Source organism: Microcaecilia unicolor, chromosome 4, assembly GCF_901765095.1.
Source record: "Microcaecilia unicolor chromosome 4, aMicUni1.1, whole genome shotgun sequence".
In the NCBI taxonomy this organism is placed as follows: Eukaryota; Metazoa; Chordata; class Amphibia; order Gymnophiona; family Siphonopidae; genus Microcaecilia; species Microcaecilia unicolor.
The window spans coordinates 151,844,388-151,862,680 of NC_044034.1; the positions used below are offsets into that span (position 1 = coordinate 151,844,388).

Below are 18,293 nucleotides of genomic sequence, written 5' to 3' on the forward strand. Positions count from 1 at the left end.
TCGTATTACACAGGAAGTCGGTTAACTTTCTTGAAGCAACGGGGCTGTTTGCTCTTTCCAATGACGAGGGGTTCCAACTTCTCACTCCCATCCACATTGCAGCATATTGCTCCAAAACTGGCAGGGAGAGACAGAGATTAAGTATACCAGTGTTAAATCATGAAGTGGTGGAACCTATGCAGAGGGCTAGATTCAACACTGGTCACCTTGTTGGGCAGACTGGATGGATTGTGCAGGTCTTTATCTGCCAACATTTACTATGTTTCACCAGTTCAAGTTACCATGGAAATTTGCACATAAATTGGGATGCCACCCAAACTCTTCCCTGAACATATGAGCATGCCCACTGTACAAGTACATGCCAATTTGCATCGCACATACGTTTTGGTATGACCTAATTTTTAAAGAGCCCATTAACATATAAAACAATCATACAAACTGAAATGAGCACTGAGATCTGAGAAGTCCTATCAGCTCTGTTTACCTTTCGCAAAGTCATACAACTACGTAGAGACAAAACTATGGGCCTTCTCTATTGCTGCCCCATCATTGTGGAATGCTCTATCTGGTTACCTGAGATCATGTGAAGATATCTAATAATTCAAGAGGCTGCTAAAACCACATCTGTGTGTAAAAGCCTTTGTGGCTACATAAACACTTATCCGTTTGCTTTGACTTTTTTTGTGTGTGTGGTTACAGTCATCTTACTGATCATGTTTTTTCATCATATTCTTAACAATTGTAACGTGTCTAGGACCATGTATGTGACTATTGTTTAAGACTATGTATGTGACTACTGTTACCTGCCTTGGATAAAGGCAGGATATAAATGAAGTAAATAATAAAATACATAATTTAGGTGCCCACATTAACACACCTCTCATGCACGAAGATGTCTAGAATACTAAGGTGCAAAAGTGCTATTTTGCAGATATCTACTTAACATAGCACATATTTGCAAGGGGGACATACACGGGGGTACAGCATAGGCAGGGCTCCCAGTTATGTGTATAACATCCAGAATACTCTATCACACACGTACCCTGTCGCATTTAGCAACTTGTACTTACAAAAGGTCTAGGACTGAGTGGTGTTCCTAGGGCGGCTGTGACCTGGGGGTGGATTGCTGCTGTGCATCCCCCCCCCCCCCCCCCCCCCGGTGCATCACCTCCACCCTCCCAGCACATTGCTCTTACTACTACTTATCATTTCTATGTGGGTGCTGGAAGCAGTTGCGCAGTTGTCAGCTCTGACAGTTCCCTGTCCCGGAAAAGAAAATATCATCAAAGGGAGAAGGAAACCGGTGGAGCCACAGCCGCATGGCAGATCCCTACACCCCTTGCAGAGGGCCCACACCGCCCTGCACTCGGTATGCTACTGCTAGGACTGGTGTAACTTCTGGCATGTAGTTGTTAGACATGTAGATATCGGGTTATGCTTGTATTCTATCTGGCTGTCCAGGATCTGTTATAGAACAGGCTCCTCCCATGTGTCCCTGGGTCAGAAGCATAGCCAGCTTGCGGGAGTGGACAGCAGACTGCCAACAGTGCCGGCACATATTTTAAACAACGAACGATCGCGTCAAATATAGGTGCCGGTGCCATCGGAAGTCCATTGGGGGAGCGGCCATTCCCCTGGCGACCCACCTAGCTACGCTTCTGCCTGGGGTATCTAAACGGAGACAACCAGTTGCAAAATTGCCCCTATTGTGTTTAGCTATAAAGAACAACTTTAAGAGAAAGCCTGAATACATGGGCAGACATGCTGTGTTCTATTCCATGTCCTGAATGTAGAGCTCTTAATCCCATTGTTACATTCTTTCTACAGTAGCTCTCTGCTTGTCTATTTCCTAACATCTATCTGTAGCTAGAAATGAGGAGGTGTACCCAGGACTCTTTAAAAGCACTTAATGTGGCCCCTCAATGGCCAGCAAGTGGGCCACGTTCCATAACACCACAATCTTTGCACAGCAGCATGTACTAAACTAATGTTAGCCATGTTAAGTTAGATTTAGAGCATGGATAAGAATAGATTCTTCTGATTTAATGGATGTAGTGGAATATGTGCCCAGGGATCAAGGAAACTTAATGATCTGAGATTATATAGAGTTCTTCAGTACTCATTCAATTGTGGAATCATCTTCCATTTTCAAAAGGGCTAAGAGATTGTATGGAGTTTTGTAAATATTCCAAAACCTGGCTCTTCAAGCAACTGACAGGTGGCATGAAATAAACATATGCAAGTGTGTGCGACTTTCTTATGGGATTTAGGTGCAAGTGTTAATGATGGTTATATACCATGTCTATGAAAATGTTTTCTCACGTATTGTGTTGACACAGGGGCATTTTTGATATGACATCTAAGTCCGACTTTGGATGTTTTGCACAAAACGTCCAAAATCAAAATAGGAAAAAAGGTCATTTTTGAAAAAGAAAAAATGTATATCTTTTTTTTTTTCAAAAATATTGTTTCAAATAAGGTTTTGTGCTTTGTACGTTTTGTTTTTTTGGTCCATTTTTGAAAGAAAAAAAAAGTGAAAAACGTAGAGATTTATGCCATTGGGATGTAGGAGGCGCCAGCACTTTTAGTAGACTGGTCCCCCAGACATCCCAGGAGAGCACTTCTGTGCATGTCATGAAAATGCTCCCAGGTACACATCTCACCTTTGCTCCCTTACCTTGTCCCCCGAGTCCTCCAAAACACACCGTCCCCCACTGTACACCACTACAATAGCCCTTATCGGTGAAGAGGGCAACCTATATGTGGGTACAGTAGGGTTTTGGTGACTTTGGAAGGGGTCAAGTTTCCACCACAAGTGTTACAGGGTGAGGGAGATAGGGACCTGGGTCCCCCACTCCATAGTGCACTGCACTGACCACTACACCACTCCAGGAACTTGCAAGTTGCTCTAATAGACCTGCCTTTAACATCTGAGGCTGTCATAGAGGCTGGTAAGTCATATTTTTATTTACATTTTTTGGGGGTGGGGGGGTCAGTGACCACTGAGGGGGGTATAGGGGAGGGTTACCCCTGATTCCCTCCAGTGATCATCAGGTCATTCAGGGCACCTTTTGTGCCTTATTCATTCTGAAAACAGGTCTAGACCAAAACATCTTAGTTTTAGTCCTGGACGTTTTTGTTTTATTCCATTATAGCCATAAAACATCCAAGTGTTAAGCACACCCTAATCCCATATTTGAAATGCTCCCAACATGCCCTTTGTGATTTGGATGCACTGCAGAAGAATTGGATAATCGTCTGCCAAACAGGTTTTGAAAATACCAATTTCGACGTTTTGAGAAGAAAAATGTCCAAATGGTGCTTTATGACAATTTTTGGATGTCTTTCTCTATTGAAAATGAGCCCTATATTAATATAACATACTATTCCATACTTTGTTTTGTTGTTTGAATATTTTTACTGCTGTAATTGACTTTGGTCCTGGGGAACTGGGTTCGATTCCCACTGCAGGCACAGGCAGCTCCTTGTGACTCTGGGCAAGTCACTTAACCCTCCATTGCCCCAGGTACAAATAAGTACCTGTATATAATATGTAAGCCGCATTGAACCTGCTATGAGTGGGAAAGCGCGGAGTACAAATGTAATATAAATAAAAAAAATAAAAAGGCAGTAAATAAATCCTAATAAATAAAATAAATATAATATCTTAATTGTATTCTTACAATTTTGTATGTTGGAATGTTTTATATTTCTTTCATGTTGTGATCTGCTTTGGTCTTGTTCTACATGTAAATGTAAAGTAAATTTAAATTAAATTGAACTAATGCAAAATGACCATATTTGCTGAAGACTTAACTCTCAGTACACAAAGAGTTCAAACATGAATACATCTCTAAAGTTAAACCTCCCTTTTGCTCCTTTAATAACATCTGAAACTGTTTTTGATTAGAACCATACGTTCAACAAATCAGGTAAAATGGGTCATTAAATATTTGCAGTTGCCATTTCAGGAGAGAGGACTGTAATAACCACATACACACGTGGAGGGGCATTTTCGAATGGGGCTGGCCATCTCTAAGGGTGCCTATCTCCAAGGACAGCGCCGCGAAGGGGCGGGGCCAACCATATTTTTGAAACGAGATGGGCGTCCATCTTTCGTTTCGAAAATACGGTTGGGGGCGCCCAAATCTCAACATTTGGTTCAAATGCTGAGATCACCAGCTGTAGAGATAGGCGCCCTCAGTTTTCAGCCATAATGGAAACTGAGGGCGCCCATCTCAAAAACGAATAACTCCAAGGCATTTGGTCATGGGAGGGGCCAGGATTTGTACTGCACTGGTCCCCCTCACATGCCAGGACACCAACCGGGCACCCTAGGGGGCATTTCTACAAATTAAAAAAAAATTGCTCCCAGGTATATAGCTCCCTTACCTTGGGTGCTGAGCCCCCCAAAACCCCACTCCCCACAACTGTACACCACTACCATAGCCCTAAGGGGTGAAGGGAGGCACCCACATGTGAGTACAGTGGGTTTCTGGTGGGTTTTGAAGGGCTCCCATTTTCCACCACAAGTGTAACAGGTAGGGGGGGTGGGCCTGGGTCTGCCTGCCTGAGGTATACTGCACCCACTAAAACTGCTCCAGGGACCTGCATACTGCTGCGATGGACCGGAGTATGACATTTGAGGCTGGCAAAAAAAGTTCTTAAAGTTGTTTTTTTTTAGGGTGGGAGGGGGTTAGTGACCACTGGGGGAGTCAGGGGAGGTCATCCCCGATTCCCTCTGGTGGTCATCTGGGCAGTTCGGGCATTTTTTTGTGACTTGGACCTAAAAAAAGGGACCAAATTCTCGCCAGAGATGCCCATTTTTTCCCCATTATCGGCTGAAGCCGGCCATCTCTTAACCAGGCCCCGGCACGCCCCCGCTACTCTTCCAACACGCCCCCAGGAACTTTGGCCGTCCCGGCAATGAAAAGCAGTTGGGGATGCCCAAAATCGGCTTTCGATTATGCCGATTCTGGTGCCCCTGAGAGAAGGGCGCCCATCTCCCGATTTGTGTCGAAAGATGGGCGCCATTCTCTTTCGAAAATGAGATGGATAGTAACACAGTAAATGATGGCAGATAAAGACCTGTACGGTCCATCCAGTCTGCCCAACAAGATAAACTCATTTTATATGGTATGATACTTTATATGTATACCCGAGTTTGATTTGTCCTTGCCTTTCTCAGGGCACAGACCATAGAAGTCTGCCCAGTACTGTTCTTGTACTAAGTTCTGAAGCTAACATCGAAGGCCCTTAAAATTTACACTCTAGCCCATCCCTATCTATTCAGTCACAATAAGGGCATAGACTGTAGAAGTCTGCCCAGCTCCCGTTTTGTTTCCAATTACCGGCGTCGCCACCCAATCTCCGCTAAGATTCCACGGAACCATTCCTTCTAAACACCTGTTTGAATTCTATTACCGTTTTCATCTCCACCACTTCCCACGGGAGGGCATTCCACATATTCACCACCCTCTCCGTGAAAAAATACTTCCTGACATTAGTCCTGAGTCTGCCCCTCTTCAACCTCATTTATGTCCTCTAGTTCTACCGCCTTCCCATCTCCGGAAAAGGTTCATTTGCGGATTAATACCTTTCAAATATTTGAAATCTGTATCATATCACCCCTGTTTCTCCTTTCCTCCAAGGTATACATGTTCAGGTCAGCAAGTCTCTCCTCGTATGGTTTGCAACGCAAATCCCATACCATTTCGTAGCTTTTCTTTGCACCGCTTCCAGTCTTTTTACATCTTTAGCAGATACGGCCTCCAAAACTGAACACAATACTCCAAGTGGGGCATCAACACCTCCTTTCTTCTCCTGGTTATGCCCCTCTCTTCGCAGCCTAGCATCCTTCTGGCCACGGCCGTCGCCTTGTCGCATTGTTTCTTCACCTTCAGATCCTCTGACACCAACACCCCAAGGTCTATCTCCTGAGTCGAGCTTACTAATCTCTCCCCTCCCATCCGGTATCTCTCTTTTGGGTTCCACACCCAAGTGCATCACTCTACACTTCTTGGCATTAAATTTTAACTATAATAATCAATTAGGGTAATATTCTATAATTCTATAATAAGAGTACTAACTCAATAATTGCATTCATTCAATGTACTCCAGACTAGTATTTAAATCTAGTTGTTATTTATTAAACTGTCCACAATCCTTCATACTAACTTCGATATTCACATCCACTCGCCAACCGAGTGGATGTGAATATCGAAGTTAGTATGAAGGATTGTGGACATAAGTTGTTTAATAAATAACAACTAGATTTAAATACTAGTCTGGAGTACATTGAATGAATGCAATTAAATTTTAACTGCCAGACCCTCGACCATTCTTCTAAGGTTCGGAGATCCCTTCTCATCGTTTCTACTCCCTCCAGGGTATCCACTCTATTGGCTATTTTCGTGTCATCCGCAAAAAGGCACACCTTTCCTTCCAACCCTTCAGCAATATCTCCCACAAATATATTAAACAGAATAGGTCCCAGCATCAACCCCTGAGAACTCCACTGCTCACCTTCCTTTCCTCCGAGCGGATTCCATTTACCACCACCCTCTGCCACCTGTCGGTCAACCAGTTTCTTATCCAGTTCACCACTTTCGGTCCTAAGTTCAACCCTTTCAGTTTATTCACAAGTCTTCTGTGGGGGACCGTATCAAAGGCTTTGCTGAAGTCCAAGTAGATTACATCTAGCGCACGTCCCTCATCCAGTTCTTTGGGCACCCAGTCAAAAAAGTCAGTAAGATTCATTTGGCAGGACTTTCCTTTGGTAAAGCCATGTTGCCTTGGGTCCTGTAACCCGTCGGCTTCTAGAAAGTTAACTAACCTTTCTTTCAGAAGCGACTCCATTATTTTTCCTGCCACCGACATGAGACTTATCGGTCTGTAGTTTCCCACTTCTTCCCCGTCTCCACTTTTGTGAAGAAGGACCACATCCGCTCATCTTCAATCTCACGGAACCTCTCCCGTCTCTAAAGATCTATTAAATAAATCTTTAAGAGGTCCCGCCAGGACCTCTCTGAGCTCCTTTAGTATCCTGCAATGTATCCCATCCGGCCCCATAGCTTTCTTCACCTTCAGATTCTCCAGCTGTTTATAAACTTTTTCTTCCGTAAACAGTACAGTATCCACTCCATTCCCAGACGTTCCCTCGGCAGCCAACTGTGGTCCTTCTCCAGGATTTTCCTCCGTGAACACCAAAGAGAAATAATTATTTAGCACGTTCGCTTTATCTTCATCACTCTCCACATAGCCATTCTCATTATCTTTCAGTCTCGCAATTCCATTCCTATCCCCTCTCCTTTCTTCAATATATCTGAAAAAAGTTGTCACCTCTAGCCATTTTTTCTTCCACTCGCGCTTTTGCTAGCCGTATTTCCCTCTTTGCTTCTTTCAGTTTAATCCAATAATCTTTTCTGTGATCCTCTTGTTGCGTTCTTTGTATTTTATTTTTATTTTGTTACATTTGTACCCCGCGCTTTCCCACTCATGGCAGGCTCAATGCGGCATACATGGGGCAATAGAGGGTTAAGTAACTTGCCCAGAGTCACAAGGAGCTGCCTGTGCCTGAAGTGGGAATCGAACTCAGTTCCTCAGTTCCCCAGGACCAAAGCCTCTTTTGCTCTTATTTTTTCAGCTACTTGTTTGGAGAACCACATAGGCTTCCTGCTTCTCTTGTTTTGTTACTTTCCTCACAAAAAGATCAGTTGCCATATTTATAGCAGCCTTTAGCTTGGACCACTGTTACTAATGACCACACATACTAATGACAAACACATAAGAAGTTATCTCAAAGAGATTCACTGCAAATTTACAGCTTGAACAAAACAATGTTTAGTCTTGAAACAGGTCCATTATTTGAACAGTTCATGTACATATCTATCTATCCATCATGTTATCCAAATATTCTTACAGAAACAGATTCTAATAGGGTTTTTGCCTGTATGGCAGATAGAGCTGTATCAAATAGCATATTTTACTATTCGGCCAAATACAAATAATTAAAAATGTTATTTGGCCAAATACAAATACTGAATCCCCCAGATTCTATATAGTGTGCCTAGAGATCCGTGCCGCAATCTAAGCGTATTCTATAACAACACGCACAACTTAATTGGCTTAACAAGCTAATCAGTGTTGATAACAGCACTTAACAAGCATTAATGAGCACTAATTGGTGATAATTAGAATTTACACACACAACTCACTAAGCGTATTCTGTAATGAACTGAGTCTAAATTCTAATGCATGCACTTCAAAAGGGGCATGGCTATGGGTATTTTGTAGACATTCCAAAATTTATGTGCACAGTTATAAAACATGGCCCAGTATGTGAAAATCTACACCCAGAGATTTAGACCACGTTTTGTTGGCCTAAATGGACATGTGTTGTTTTAGGCTCTAGGATTTCTGCCTAAGCATATTCTATATACTGCACCTAAATCTAGGCACCGCTTATAGAATATGCTTAGGTGGAAATGTTTACCATGCAGATTTTTTAGGTGTCATATATATAATCTGGCCTAATGCGAATAATGGACATTGAGCTTTAACATAACAAATAATAAAAGCAGCAACATGAAATCAAAGATCAAGTGTTATTTCAGTAAGATTCAGCACAGTAGAGCTCTAGATTATTCGTATTTGAATTTAAATCACTGGCCGAATATGAATAATGTATTTGGGACCGAATCAAATCAAATTCTAATATTTGGTACAGCCCTAATGGCAACACTGATGGGGTCTGCAAGGTCTGAGAAAAGGAATGGCCGTACAATTCCCATTTGACCATACCATGCATCCAGCTTCCTATGTTACTGGTGTATAGACACAGAGGGCATTTAGCCCTGCAAAGTATTAATTTTAGGAGAAATGTGGGAGCCATGATTTCTATGGAAACTCATTCCATGATGACTGAGCTACAAGGTTCAGTGCCTCTCCACTTTGACCCAGTATCACATAGGCTCTTTCACATGGTTGCTACTACTCACATTCACATCTGTAACTGACGGCAAACATCTGCTGGAAGAGCGTGGTTTAATTGTTGCTACTCTAGATTCTGATGGCACATTTTCCACAGGTCTCAAAGGCTTGGAAACTGATGTTGTTTCATCCACTTTATCTGGAACATAAGAGATATTCACAAATATAAATATAAAGTGGGGTAAAGTTTGAATGAGTATTAGAATGAGGTTTTTCTTGGTAAAAATACACGAGTTCAGCTTCATACTGTGCATCGTACAATTTTTTTCTTGCTCTTGCATAAAGCTCATGCTTTGCTTTACAGGCTGCATGCATTTAGTGTTTACTTAGTGTGGCTTGGAAAAACAATCCTCTTCTTCCAACCCTCAATATGTGAAGGTTTCATATCTACGTGAAAATGGAAAGAAAACTTTTAGAAAAAAAATTTCCCCGTGATCATGGTTTTACATAGTGATAGATTTATTTAGTTACTAGAAGCCGCACTGTGAACATCAGAACATAAGAATAGCCATACTGGGACAGATCAAAGATCCATCAAGTCCAGTATCCTGTTTCCAACAGTGGCTAGTCCAGGTCACAAGTACTTGGCAATGTACAAAAAGAGTAAAATAGTTTTTATGCTGCTTATCCTAGGAAGAAGCAGTGAACTTTCCTAAGTCCATCTTAATGGTGGCTTATGGACTTTTAAGAAATGATTCAAACCTTTTTTAAACCCTGCTAAGCTAACTGCTTTTACCACATTCTCTGGCAACGAATTACAGAGTTTAATTACATGTTGAGTGAACAAATATTTTCTCCGATTTGTTCTAAATTTACTACTTAGTAGCTTCCTTACATGCCCCCTAGTCCTTTTATTTTTGGAAAGAGTATACCAGTGATTGACATCTACACAGGGCTTTTTTTGAGGGGGTACCAAGTACCAGCACATTTTCCATTGTCTGCTAAAATTGACCCATGAACTCCAAGTTTTAATGAAAGAGCTCAGGCTCTACAAACCAATTCTGCCTTGTCATAGGTTCTGTGAATGGTTGCAGGGGGCCTGGCTATTGTGGGATGGATCCCTCAGTGATTACCACCTCCCCCCACCGAACGGTGGCCTAGCACTTGAGTACCGGCACCTTTTTTGCTAGAAAAAACGCACTACATCTACCATTTCCACTCCACTGCTTATTTTATATACTATCATATCTCCCCTCCGCTGTCTCTTCTATGGCTAGCCAAAAAAATATATATATAATAAAATGACTATATCAAATGTAATCTTCATTGCATGTTTTAATGCCTTATAAAGAATACTGGGACGCTTTCATTTGTGAATTGTTAGCGGAGTTTGGAAAGTGTGAATGCAGAACTGGATTAGATTAGTACTCATGATCAGTGCTGTAGCGGGGGCGGCTGGCACCCGGGGCAGATCACCGCCGCGCGGCGCCCCCCCCCCCCCCTTGGCATGTGCCCCTCCTCTGGCGTGCACCCCCCCCCCCCCGAAGCACATTTTACCTTACTTTGGCAGCAAGGAGCGGGCGGGAGGGCCGATCCGCCCCTGAACCCACGTCGCTGGGAGCTGCGTCGGCTCCATTGGTTCCTTGCTCTCTCTGCCCCGGAACAGGAAGTAACCTGTTCCGGGGCAGAGGGAGCAAGGAACCAACGGAGACGACACCCCCCCAGCAGCGTGCATCCGGGCAGACCGCCCCACCGCCCCCCCCTTCCTACGTCACTGCTCATGATACTTGTGCTTCACCAGGTGAATCAATTATGCTGTTGTCCCTTCCCTGAACAATACAGCCCTAAAGCTGTGATAAAACCTGTTTGTGCCTTCATCAAAACATCCAGGGGACAGTAATGGACAGCTCCCATGATCTTCCTTTGAAACTTGGCAGCCACCAAGAAAGTGCACCTGTCCTGCAAGGGTAGCTGAACAGAGGGCAGAATACCACATGTGCATGTGGAAATCAAAGTACACGTGGAGGGGAATTTCCAAAGCACTTAGGCTTACAAAGTTTCATAGTAACCTATGGAACTTTGTAAGTCTGTGCTTTGAAAATGAGCCCCTAGTTTACTCCCCCAATCTAAACACATCCTATTAACTCCTCTCCAAAAGTTAAGAGTGCTATGAAAACCCACAGTATTACCAGCCAAGCAGAATGCAAATGCTTTCAAGATACATCTGTTCATGCGATTATATTTTGTGCTATTATATAATAAGACAAGCGCAATATTTAAACATATAAGCCAACTTCTGTGATTATATATATTATGGTATTCTAATTAGCATTTTTGGCCTGATATTCAAAGCGATTTAACCAGACAGTGCCACTGAACATCACCCCAGACTAGAGAGTTGACAGGAACAGGGTTAACAGGAATCCTGCAGTTTCTGCGGGACTCCAATGGGGATCCCCTCCAGATCCATGGAACTCCTGTGGGAATGGATGCAGGTCCTGCAGAAATCCCGCAGAAGTGTAGTGCCAGGCCAGCCTACCTATCATTTCCTTGTGCCATGGCAATTATAATAGCACTAACAAAAATTAATGGATATGGTTGATAGCATTCAAAATCTCTATAAAACAGTGATTCCCAAACCTGATCCTGTTGGCACCCCAGCCAGTCCGGTTTTTCAGGATATCCACAATAAATTTATGAGAGAGATTTGCATGCAGTGGAGGCAGTGCATCTAAATCTCTCCATTAATATTCATTGTGGATATCCTGAAAACCTGACTGGCTGTGGTACCTCCAGAATCAGGTTTGGGAACCACTACCATAAGCACTGAGAGAGGACGTTATCAGCAGGCTCTACTGTTAAGTTGCGTTATTTTACCACAAGTTGGGTGGGGATGGAGATTACTTGCAGGGATGGGCGAGGATGGAAGAGATTCCAGTGGGGATGGGCGAGGATGGGTCAGATTCCAGCGGGGGATGGATGGGGATGGGTGAAATTTTTGTCTGTATGCAACTCTCTATCACAGACCTCTCCTGCATTGTCTGGTTAGTCCTGGGTGGAATGTGGGCAGCACTTGGGTGGAGCAGGGATTAGCCGGGTCCTAACCGGTTAGTGGCTATATTCAGACTGCTACTGGTTAGGTAAGCAACAAAAGTTAGAACAGCAAAAAGCTGCATTAACTTTAGCTGCAAAGCTAACTGGGCACCAGTCTGAATATGACCGTTGCCCGGTTAGCATCCATGTCATGTCCAATCATTGTCAAGGCTGCCCCTTCCCCTCACCCTGCTGGTATTTAAGGGCTAATCAAGGGACCCCCCCCCCCCCCCCATCTCCATAGGCCCCCTCAGGCCGTAAATTACCTGGTGTTTAGTGGGGGTCATATGGGCAGGAGCGATGCCCACTAGCTCTGCCTGTCAGGGTAGCCAATGTAAGATGGTAGCCGCTTTGGGTACTTAACAAATACTGCAAGGCTTCCACTAGTAGTCAGGACAGCCAGTGTATATCTGTCCACAACTAGTGTAAGCCTCATAGTACTCATGACGTACCACGCGGTTGCCACTAGAGATTTGTGGAAGCCATTATATACTAGATGCTGGGATGGGCATGAAGAGATGAGCATCACTCCTGCCCTACAGGACCCCACTAGACCACCAGGTAATTACAAGAGGGTCAGGGGGCCTACTGCGTGGGCAGGGGGGCCTCGGTCTGCCCTTAAATACCAGTGGAGTGGGAGGAGGGAGGGATCGGGTTTGCAGAGGGAGGGGGGATTTCCAGGAGCAGAGGGTACCTTATGTGGGTCCTGGCTGATATTCAGCTGGGGCCCCACAAACGTGTCTTTTACAGGTCATGGCTGAATATTGGCTGGGACCTACATAAGCGCTGGTGACTTCCTTACAATCATTTAGCCTCAGATTTTCAATGCATTGATATCCAGGGCTAAATCAGTCATCAGCAGTAAGCGTATAAAATCCCTGACCACTATGCACTGAATATTGGCCAGTTTATTTTTTGATTGACAGTAAGCAAGAATATGGCTCAAGAAAGAAACCCAGAATAATGCACTTGTGACATCATAATCTTTTTATAGTTACAGTAAGGTCAGGAACAGAATCACATAACATCACAAAGCTAAGCAAGGGGAACACTTGCATTTGAAGAGATCAAGGCTCTTCTCATTCTTGGCAAGGAGTAATGAGGAGAGAAGTTACACAGCACTACATATTATTTAAGTTTTCATGTGACACAAGTAGTAGATTCAATCACCAAAAAAAATTAAGATGACTTCATGGTTTGGAAATGGTAATAAAAGATAGTATTTGTTCTGTACGAGAAGAAAAAGACAGAAAAAACCATATAGACAATAGACCATAAAATTAATTAGTGGGTATGTGAACTGGCTTTCTGTTGAACACTAAAAATAAAAATACAAGCAGGTTACAAATAGGACTTGACATTTCTATTTAAAGAAGGAATCCAACATATATTAATGACTCATGCCCCCAAACAAATATTCTGAAACCAAGTACATCAGTAGAGGTCTCTGGTGCTAAGACATAGCAAAACCATTTTATTTGTAAGCAGGGGGACGAATCCAACTAGCTTAGGGAAATCAGAACTATCTTCTCCATACTTGCAGTGGGCCAGACACAGTTCTGGTTGTTCTTCAAGGGTGGGGTACACAGCAACATGGTGCAAGTGGTTTGGGCACCCTCAGCAAACTTTCAGCCTCATGTCCCCTCTTAATTGATTTTCAGGTCTTTAGCCTGCCTCCCCTCTCAAGATTTTGATGATTTAACTCAATAATATGATTATCCCATAACCATTCTATAAAAATGTGCAAGGGTACATCATACTTTTAAACATGAAACTTTATTTATATATAACAAATGAGCAATTTCCAAAATTCATTTACTCCGATAAATGGACAACTTGAAAATTGTCCAAGAAAACCACACAGTGGAGAGCAGTCACAGCACCCAGAGTAGTGTGAAATAACAACATTTATAATGATTCTTATTAAACTAACAAAGGACACTAAAGGGGCTGTGTTTCGGCCTAATGGCCTGCATCAGTTGTCAAAATGTATCTGTGAAGCCAATACGATGTTTCATAGTCTTATGCCAAAACAGAAAGAGAGATCTCTTGAAACACCTGCAGTACTAAAAAATCTCATGTGAGATTTCACTAGTACTCCTGAAGTGGAAACAGAGTTGGCAATACTAGGTGATTGCCTAATCTTGCCTAATGGTTTAAGCCAGCCCTGGTCGAAGTGGTGAGCAAAACAGTCAGTTGGCAAACATCAATTTAAACTAGGAAGCAAGGGTGTTAAGCATTATGCAACTTGGGCTACTTTATGACGTTTGTGACCTTATATGATGGGAACAAGATGCGTGGTACAGATTATATCTGCTCTTAGTCCCTCAGCTATATGGTAAGGGATGACATCGGAGCACAAGTGCATTTTTTTTTTTTTTGCTGTGTGACAAAAGACATCAGAAATGCAATTATATTATATGTTTGCTGCAAAATTTTGAAGAAATTAAAAAGAGTGTTGGGAGGTTTTTGCCGATGATTGGTCTGTCAGACCATAGTAACATAGTAAATGATGGCAGATAAAGACCTGAATGGTCCATCCAGTCTGCCCAACAAGACAAACTCATTTTTCATGGTATGTGATACTTTATACGTATACCCGAGTTTGATTGTCCTTGCCATTCTCAGGACACAGGCCGTAGAAGTCTGCCCAGCACTATTCTTGTACTAACAGTTCTGAAGCTAATACCGAAGCTCCTTAAAATTTACACTCCAGCCCATCCATATCTATTCAGTTATGATCAGGGCGTAGTAGACCGTAGAAGTCTGTCCAGCACTGGTTTGCTTCCAAATTAGCGGCGTCACCACCCAATCTCCGCTAAGATTCTGTAGATCCATTCCTTCTAATATTCCACGCATGTTGAATTCCATTACCGTTTTCATCTCCACCACCTCCCGCGGGAGGGCATTCCACATATCTACCACTCTTTCTGTGAAAAAAATACTTCCTGACATTACTCCTGAGTCTGCCCCCCTTCAACCTCAATTCATGTCCTCTAGTTCTACCACCTTCCCGTCTCCGGAAAAGGTTTGTTTGCGGATTAATACCTTTCAAATATTTGAATGTCTATCAGAAGGAGCTGTGGTTCTCATGCTGAGAGTTTACTGGGTTATATGAACAGTGCCCAGTTCCCACAGTGTTAACCTATGACTGCTGAGGCTTTTTCTCCTCCTTTTTAGTAAATGATTAAAAGTTAAAAAAAAAAAAAGTTAAGGAAGTAAGAAGAGTTAAAAAAAAAAAAAAAAGGTTCACTAATTTCCCAAGGTGTTGGGAAATTATTAATCAAGGTTAGAGCTTACTTCCACATTTTTTTGGTTTAAGCTGAACTTTTTATGTGGAATTGTTCAGTGTTTTTTTTGTAAGCCATAATCACAACCATACTGGGTCAGACCAATGGTCCATCTAGCCCAGTATCCTGTTTCCAACAGTGGCCAATCCAGGTCACAAATACCTGGCAGAAACCCAATTGGTAGCAACATTCCATGCTACCAGTCCTGGGGCAAGCAGTGGCTTCCCCCAGGAAGCCGTATTGTAGAAAACCTCTAGCATTATATCCTTGTTAGTTGAATGTACTAATGTGTGCTTTTTAGGTGTATCATTAGTAATATATTAACACTGTATTATATCTCTGTTATTTGAATTCCAGTGCTGTTAAATGTGTATATTTTTTTATACAGTTTCAAGGTAGTTCTATTATTAGGTTTCAATTTACTGTTTTCAAGTTTACCTAATTTATTGTATTTATGTTTATTCTTAGTTATTATACTATTGTTATGCTGTTAATAAAATTGTAAGTTTTATGTTAAACGGTACCTGCCATACACTGCCTTGGGTGAATCTCTTCATAAAGGCGGTTAATAAAGCCCAACAAATAAATAATAAATATAGTAGTTATATATAAATAAAAACAGAACTTGCCATCTTTTACCTCACAATCGATTGCTGAACCATTGTGCAGCTTTAAAATATTTTACATTTGGAAACAGTGACAAAACTGCACCAGCACATCTAGCACTCTTCAATATGGATGACTATGGGCCTGCGGCAAAAGGGGGCTGGTGCTGGTGTCAGTGCATGTTTTACATGTGCACCGAGGCCCCCCTTTTACCGCAGCTGGTAAAAAGGAAGTTTCGCCATCTCAGGGGCGTAGCCAGATGGTCAATTTTGGGTGGGCCTGAGCCCAAGGTGGGTGAGCATGGAATTCTCCCCCCGCCCCCCCACACACACAGTCCCCATCTGGTTTGCTCCTCTCTCCACCCCTCCCTGACCACAAACCCCAAATATTAAATCCTTGAGCTGACAGAGATCCCCAAACCCTGCCAGCTGAAGATTTCCTCCTCCTCCTCGAGCAGCCAGCACTCTTCCAAATGGCAGCCGGCAGCACTTGCTTCAAACTGATGCTGCTGCCGGCAGACCGTGCATGCTCAGTGCTTTTCCTTGTGCAAAAACTGAGCATGTGCAGAAGGGCTGGTCTCAGCGTCAGCTCAAGGCAAGTGCTGCTGGCTGACATTTGGAAGAGCTCTGGCTGCCCAAGGAGAGAAAATCTTCAGCTGGCAAGGTTTGGGGATCCCCACCAGTCACAGCAAGTGTGTAACAATTTTGGGTTGGCCCTGAGTCCAAAGTGGGCCCACCTGTGGCTATGCCACTGCGCCATCCTGCAGTAAATGGCCGTGCGGCAAGTAAAGCACTTGCCACATGGCCATTTCGGGGGGGGGGGGGGGGGGGGAGTCCTTACTACCACCCATTGCGTTAACCTGGCGGTAACTGGACAGCACACGGCACTGCCCGATTACCACCGGGTACACTCCGGTGCTACAAAAATAAATACATTTTTCTAGCTCTGGAAATGATGGCGCACTAGGGGGAGGAAGTACTGCCAGGCTGCTGCGGTAGCCCGGCAGTACTTCCTGTACAGCGAGCGGTAAGCCCGTAAAAGGAGCCCTATATTTGCTTGAGTGAAAAAAACTCAATGCAGATAAACAAGGTGATGTACAAGATGACACAGATATATCAGACCTTTAAACTTTCTCCTCCTCCTGTGTATGTGGTATCTAGAAATCAAAGCTCTCTACGCATTCTTTGTCTATTAACACCTACTCTGTCTCTCTGCTCAAAGAACACATCTCCAATGAAAACGAGTCATCCCATATTATGTGTCTTGTGCTCAGCACTTTTAAATTAGTCATGTTAGGATTCTTGCAGGACCCTCACTAGTCCTGTATGTTCCTGTCCTCAGGATCATACTAAGTCAGAGTAGAAAGGAGGTGTATACCATTTGGTACAGAATCTCCAAGCATCCTTCTAGCTTTCGCTGTGGTCTTTTCTACCAAGGGTACTCAGTTTATTTATAAGCTGCCTATGAAGATCTGTTTCAAAAGCTTTGCTAAAATCTAAGTACATTGAAACACTGTCCTTTGTAACTAAAAGTTATAAGTACAGGTCTTGGTGCTGACTGATAAACTAATGCTTAAATGTTTATTTAAAACATTTCTAACCCACCCAATTGCCATAATTCTCAGATGGATACAAAAAGAGCAAACAATAAAATAAACAATGCATACAAACATAAAATACATCCCACCACTCAGTAAAACAAACAATACGTGCAAGACATAAAATACTACATCACCACAGCTTAGTAAAATATTACAGCACTGCATCATATTACAACTAAGGGGCCCTTTTACTAAAGCTTAGCGTGCACTAATGGACATTATGTATGCTAAATGTTGCACATCCTATTTTATACCTATGGGCGAGGTATAGGTCAACTGAATTTTGATCTGGCACTGAAACCAAACTGAAATCCAGGTTCAGGTTTTGGCTTACAATGCTCGTGCATTTTCAGCTGAAATCTGAAACTCACTCCACTTTCTCTTATGATCACTTTCCCCCACCATGATCACTTCGCTCCCACCCCATCCCACCCTTAGACCCTCCCCAGGCCTACCTTAGAAGCACTCTAAGGGCAGTATATCAAGTACTACTAAACTTGAAACTTAGGAAGGCCTATGGTCTAATGACATCTTTGGGGGCAGGAAAGAACCCAAATTGTTCTTGCCCTCTACCACTGCTCTATCACAATGACTGTTGAGACCACTGTGGTGGTCCCAGCAGTCATTTTGCAACTGGAACCAGCATGGATGCAGGAAGTCTAGCATCCATTGCGATGGAGCAGTGAAAGATGCCACTAGACCACCAGGCCTTCATAAGGTAGGCCCAGGGAGGGTCTATGGGTGGGATGGGGGGAAATATTAATGGGGGAGGG

The 18,293-nt window shown here is 43.1% G+C and overlaps 1 protein-coding gene across 1 annotated transcript in view; it reads right to left on the reverse strand.

Annotated features, from left to right (window-relative positions):
• The window catches only part of SHANK2 (SH3 and multiple ankyrin repeat domains 2), an 846,275-nt gene that overhangs the window by 72,744 nt on the left and 755,238 nt on the right, over positions 1 to 18,293 (reverse strand). Inside the window, 1 exon segment of the mRNA XM_030200750.1 lies at positions 9,000 to 9,130. Within this exon segment, the coding sequence (XP_030056610.1) occupies positions 9,000 to 9,130 (131 nt within the window).